General features: G+C 48.5%; 1 protein-coding gene across 1 annotated transcript in view; it reads right to left on the bottom strand.

Moving 5' to 3' along the window:
• LOC109389133 (myosin-3) overlaps positions 1-6,183 on the bottom strand; it is a 29,706-nt gene extending 23,523 nt beyond the window's left edge. The window contains exons 1-3 of the mRNA XM_019654432.1: positions 5,744-6,183; positions 4,636-4,694; positions 3,769-3,980 (exon numbers count right to left, since the gene is read on the bottom strand). Of these exons, the coding sequence (XP_019509977.1) occupies positions 3,769-3,972 (204 nt within the window). The 5' untranslated portion in view covers positions 3,973-3,980; positions 4,636-4,694; positions 5,744-6,183. The remainder of the gene's footprint in view (positions 1-3,768; positions 3,981-4,635; positions 4,695-5,743) is intronic.
• Between the last annotated feature and the right edge of the window lie 290 nt (positions 6,184-6,473).

The following is a 6,473-nucleotide window of genomic DNA, read 5'->3' as shown; positions in this document are numbered from 1 at the left end:
TTTTGTTTGTTTTGTCCCTTTTTTTTTCCTGACCGAATTTTTTTTTTGGGGGGGGTGGCTGGCTGGCATCCTCTGGTTGTTAATTCTCAATAGAACTGTGTGTCAGTAGTTCCTGCTTGAGAATAAAGACCGCCTCCTCCCACCCATCCTAAGGCCAGCTATGGAGACTACTCATAGAGATGCGAGTGGGAAAGGGAAGTGGTCCTCATGATGAAGAAACATTAATTAAACATCACTGTATGCAGGCCTCGACACAGAGAGCTTTAAGACGCTACAACAGAAAAGGAAGATGCAACCTTTACTCTTAATAGTTTATATTATAAATGATAAGTCAATTGGTTTTAAGATTTAGGCAATTTCAGTTCAAAGTGACACATTTATAAAGTGCCTGTTCTATAAAGGCCAAACAAGGTAAGTGGCCCCCAGCGGAGAAAGCTGGAAGGACTGCTAACAACCCACCTACTTGCTTGCCTGCCAGCCTGCTTGCTATGGGACTGCTTGCATATCACTCCTTCTCCTCTAGTTTGGAATGGAACACCCATCCTTGGAGCCCCTGCTCATCTAAGTAGAGAGCACTGATGCTCCTAACGGGCCCATCCATGCCCTGAAAGGGAGTGGTCTCCTTGTGGCCCTGTCCTGCCTACTCAGTGGCACATCAGTCCAAGTCTTTGTGCCATCAGCTGGCCATCTCCTTGGGAGGTCTCATCACCTGTGTGAGCAGGTGTTCACAAGCCCCATGGGGCCCAGGGACAGTGCGAGGGGCCTTGGCTACATCTCAGGCAGCGATGGATGCAGGGCAGGCCATGGGTAGGGGATGGGTGCTTGCAGTTCCTGCCTAAACCCCAAGAGAGCAGTTGAGAGGGACTTCGTGGGAACGAAACTTGGGTCAGTTTGGATGTTTCCTTTTGTAGTCACCAGTTTATCCATCTCTCTGTTTAACCATATCCATACCCACCTCCAGGAAACTGACGGGACATATTTCTTACAGGATTTCTTTGAGTTCCTTGTGAAAGAGTACCATGTCCATTATGGAGCCCAATACAAGCTCTAAAACACTGATGGCCTCCTACCGCATCCTTTCTTTCTTCTCTCCATCAAGCTTCATCGTAGAATCAGAGTGTTCAGCAGGAAGATTATAGAGATCATTTTCTCCTTTTGCATATGAGAAAATGGAAGGCAGGAGGGATAGGAAGCCTGCCCAAGGCCATAAAAAGGAGGATCTGAGTTAGGGATGGAAACCAGCTCTCAAGAAGAAACCCTGAAGCCAGAAGTGACAACAACCATCACCACATAGAAAACACTTTAAAAGTTAGATATCGAGAATCAAAAAGTACGATCATTTGGTGGGAGGGTGGCTCAGTTGGTTAGAGTGCATGTTCTGAGCAACAGGGTTGCTGGTTTGATTTCCACATGGGCCAATGAGCTGTGCCCTCCGCAACTAGATTGAAAACGGTGACTTGAGCTGAATTGCCACTGAGCTGCCGCTGAGCTGCCAGTGGGCGGCCGGATGGCTCAGTTGGTTAGAGTGCATGCTCTTAACAACAGGTTGCCGGTTCAACTCCTGCATGGGATGGTGGACTACGCCCCCCACAACTAGATTGAAAATGGTGACTGGACTTGGAGCTGAGCTGCACCCTCCACAACTAAGATTGAAGGACAACAACTTGACTTGGAGCTGATGGGTCCTGGAAAAACACACTTCCCCAATAATAATAATAATAATAATAATAATAATATTAATAATTTAAAAAAGAGATTTCCATCCAAAGGGAGAAAAATCTTAAAGAAGAGAGCCTCATGTTATTATTTCAAGAGGCAGCTCTCATGCAGCTAACTGGGTACTCTGCTGGTGTGGAATTCCTCCTCTGATCAACCAAGCCAGATGACTTATCGGTATATTATTAGCCGGATTTTGGGGAACAGAAGGAGCCCTTGTTCTTTCAGCCATCCCCCAGCTGGAGCTAATCTGCACAACCAGCGCAGAGAGCTGCATTCATTTTTGGATGAGCTGGAAAGATGTATTGTGTCTCAAGAATGCTCAGTGGTTCCAGAAGTGATAAATGGAGGGCCGCTGTGCTCCCCTTCGCCGAGCCCAGCTCTTCCTCCCAGGCTGTCTTCCTCTGCCTGTTTGATGTCCGCTCCGCATGGACACGTGGACACGGGGCCCCAGCTACGCACCCGCTTGCTCAGGACTGCTGATTGTCAAAGCGTGAAGTCAGCTACAGGGAACACATGCCTTCTGGATCAAGTGCCTTCTCCTCCGTGTGCCACTGTGAGGGGAATTAGGTGTCACTGGAAGTGAGGAACTCACTTACTCTGAGCCAAGCCCTTGCCAATGCCCAGAGCCTCAGGTAAAAATTCAAGCCGAGAGGCAATAATTCTCCTTTAATTCAATTCAACAAACACTCACTTCCATCCACTTTCTACTATGAAAGTTTTCAAATGTACAGGTAAGTACAAAGCATAGTAAATGATCACCCAGGACTATAATGCAGTTGGATGGGGTGTCAAAGCCATGCTATGAACCACCTCACTAACTATACGAGAGGGGATCAGGGGATGGATGCTTCAGGAAGTATGAAGGGAGCCAGAAGTTTGTGAAGTTCATTAAAGCAAACTTCTTGAAAACGTCAAACCTCAACCTGGAAGCGAAAGGGACAGCTGGTGCGAAAAGGTGACCCAGTAAGGAGATAATTCCACACGCTCCGAAAAACCTAAGGAGAGGAATGAAGATGAGAGTGAGCGAAGGTTTGAGTGACACTCGCCTGGCAAAGAGGAGATGAGTCCTATACCTAAGGTGAGGCTACTGTGGCTGCTATCACAAGCCTGCGTTTGATGAGATGATTGATGGGGCCCTTGTGGTTGGGAGCATGGAGCAATATGATTGAAGCAGGGAAGAATGCTTTGAACGAGACAGGAGAAAACGGGCATTCCAAGGGAAAGGAGGTGATAAAGAGGCAAGCAAGCTCAAAGACCTTGCCAGAGGATCTGGGGATAGGAATGAAATGTAATGCATGAGTCTGAACAANGCTCCAAATCAAGTTGTTGTCCTTCAATCTAGTTGCAGGGGGCGCAGCCCACCATCCCATGTGGGAGTCGAACCCGCAACCTTGTTGTTAAGAGCACGCGCTCTAACCAACTGAGCCACATGGCCTCCCCCTTTCTTTTTTTTTTTTTAAACTTTTCTTGGGGCACACCAGATTTTTCTGATCTAGATTCCAGAAAGCAGTGAAGTCCAGAATTCCTCCTAGCACACCCACAATGGCCCATTGTGAGCTACACAACTCATGACCTTCATAATATGAGGAGGCTGCTATTTCACATTGAACTTGTGGTCAGCTAAGGTCCCTTACTCATTTTCCTTACTTCCTCAGTTAGATGGCTACCACTAGAAGAATTAGGGAAAGACCGAGACTACCAAAGGAGAGTATTCTAGAAGAGGTCTTCCTACTACTCGCCTCCCAACTCCACACCATTGGGATGCGCAGAGCTGGTTCCTTCTGACCTGGAGCAACGTGAACAGTGACAAAAGCACCTGAACACTCATTGTTCTGACCAGCCACAATCAGGTTTCCCCTCCCATCCTGCAACCAGAAGCCAGTATTCACTGTGCTTTCTCTGAGGACACCTGGGAAAGCCAAACAGAGACAGTGTGAGAGGCATTCCAGTGCCATAGCCACATGGGGAAGTGGCTGGGGAGGGGCAGGTGCAAGGACTGGGCACCCCTGAGGAGCGGACTGAGGGCCAGTCGGCGGGGACGAGGCTTACCCGATTATCTTCGGTTTCCACCGTGACCTTCCCATCCTGGGCACTCTTAATTTTTCCCTTAGCGTATTCTTCCTTTGAGTCAACCACAAAGCAGTAGGTTTTGGCATCAAAGGGCTGGTTCTGAGCCTCGATCCTCTCCTTTTCTGACTTCCGGAGGAAAGGAGCGGCTATGCCAAACACTTCCATTTCCGTGTCACTACTCATGCTGTCAGCTGAAAGGCAAACCCACCAGATGAGCCCAGCTGCCTCCTGAGCCAGGCTCCTGGCCTGTCTCCACCTCTGCTCGGCTGCCCTGCTGCCCCGGGAGCAAGGCTGTCCTCTGTCCTAGGAGCTCCACCCACAGGACTTAAGTGCTCAGAAAATCAAATGGGCCCATATTCATTGAGTGGCTGTTCTGTGCAAAGGGCCCAGAACATGTGTACCCCAAGAGCCTCCGTTATCTGAGGCTTGGTCAGATTGTGCAGGGCCTAAAGGTGAGGGCAACTCTCTCCGGACCTCACTTACTATAAAACCTAGGTGTTGCCAAGGGAAGCTTTAAAAATAAACACCACAAAAAATAAACACCCTTCTTCACAGAGAGTATGCTCAATGGAAAATAGCTAAGGAATTGTTGAACTATTTTCAATCAAGGTGGCTATCTCCTCACACAAAGAAACTGGCTGGTGCTTCCTTCAGTTGCTGAGAATAGATGCTGCATTTGACCTCAGCATCCATGTGGAAAGTCTCTGCTCCTCTCCAGCCTAACCTGTCCTTATTTGAGCTCCCTTAGACTCTGCTCCCTTCAGGCCATTGGGAGGTGGAAGGAACTGGTAACTTCAGATCACCTGAAGGCCCCCACCAGCCAAGGGACATGGCCAGAATTCTCACCTGAGAGTCTCGCCCGCAGGAGGACAGCAGCAGGTCACAGCAGCCGAGGAAAATCAGACCTGCCATAAATTCACAAAAAGAAAACTCAGGACACCTTAGTGTCTGGTTCAGCATAGAATCAGCTCTTGATGAATTAACTAAACAACGATAAAGGACCAATAACTTAAAAAGAGCCTTACCCTGGAGGCAAGCTGGAGGAGCAGATGGGACATGACCCACAGGTCAGCCATTAAGGTAGTAAAAGCCATAAACTGTCCCCAAACCTGTCTCCTACCAACCCACTATGATGCCTTCTTCAGTCTGCAATACCTCCCATTTAGAATTGGGCAAGAAAGACAGAATCTCTGTTTAAAAAGCTTGTGGCTCCAGGCCAGGGTCAGGTCTCCTTGGGTCTTCTGTGAACAGGGAGAAATCTCTGAGACTGGCTAGTTAATATACACCCAGGGTTGTCTTGAGAAGACAGGACACCCAACAGGCATACAGCCCAGGTGGAGAAGGTGAGGGCAGGAGAAGGTACTGAGTCTTGTGGTCCTCTGCACGGCACAGAGAGGCAAAGGGACAGGCTGCGCTCTATCGGGTGTCCAGGGGGATGCTGCCTATGACGGGAGACGGGGAGGAGGAAGGGGGTCTGAAAGATCCCTGCTTTGGTAGGGTGCTGGAGGCAGAGGGTGGGTGGGCATTTGGGGCTAGGGGGTTCTCGCTCTATAACTAGCTAATTCTTACCAAAGGCAGGCAGGGCCACGGCATGAATGAAGTGCCTGGCCACACGAGGTAAAGAGGGGCTGTGTGACTCACCTCTGCCCACGAGAGAGCAGCTACAAAGGGGCCGTTGCTGGCCTGGGCTTTTATAGGCCCCGCTAACCCCCACAGCTCATTCCTTCTCTATATTTGGAAAGAGAATGACCTACACCATAAGCTGAGAAGCAGCTCCTTCCTCACGTTCTTTTTTTTTGTCGTTGCCAAGGGAAAGGTATATATAGATATGAGCAGGATCATAACCATTTTTCCAACTATAGAAAGCCGGGAGTTTGAAATGCCTTTCTCCGAACTTGGGCTTAGCGCGTCTTCCCTTGTGATGGAATGGCCTCTCTGCGGAGGGCCTGCCTACCTCCATCATGCAGGCAGCTGCCGGTGGGCCCCTGCCTCAGGACCGAGCATGTTCCAGCAGCGATTTCCTTGGAAATCTCATCATATGGAGGAAATAAATGAAATCGAGCATGAGAAAGTTCAAATCCTCTTGGAATTTTGAGTAAGACTTTCGTCACAACACAGGGTTGTGACAGGGCTGGGCGACTGTAAAACTCATGCCAGGAACAACAACAACAATAATAATTCTTTATTTTTCTTCCCCTCCTTCCCTTCTTCTCTGCCGTTTACTGTGTAACTGTTTCATTAGTATCATTATTAACTTAATCCTTTCTTAAGCACCCGTAGGACCAACAAGTAAATTAATGACAGGGAGCTATTCAGCCAGCCAGTATTCACAGCAACAGCTGCTTTGGGCCCTGTTGTTATCAAGATATATTACCAATTAGGAAAGCCCAGCTGCTAGCCTAGGTGGGGGGTCGGGGGAAGAGTGGTGGCCTGCAGAGAGAGGGAGGGCAAGGGGGGTGTCTAACAACTGTGCTTGTTTCTAAATCAGGATTGGAAAAATAAAGCCTCAGAGAAGAATCTGGGTTTAGTTGAAGCTTTTGCCCATTTCCATGCTACTTTTTGTTTGTTTTGTCCTTTTTTTTTTCCTGACCGAATTTTTGGGGGCATGGCTGGTGGGCATCCTCTGGTTGTTAATTCTCAATAGAACTGTGTGTCAGTAGTTCCTGCTTGAGAATAAAGACCGC

The sequence above is a fragment of the Hipposideros armiger genome, unplaced genomic scaffold (assembly GCF_001890085.2).
Source record: "Hipposideros armiger isolate ML-2016 unplaced genomic scaffold, ASM189008v1 scaffold_222, whole genome shotgun sequence".
Taxonomy (NCBI): Eukaryota; Metazoa; Chordata; class Mammalia; order Chiroptera; family Hipposideridae; genus Hipposideros; species Hipposideros armiger.
Note: the sequence above shows the minus strand (reverse complement) of the source record. Positions and strands in the feature narration are given on the sequence as shown.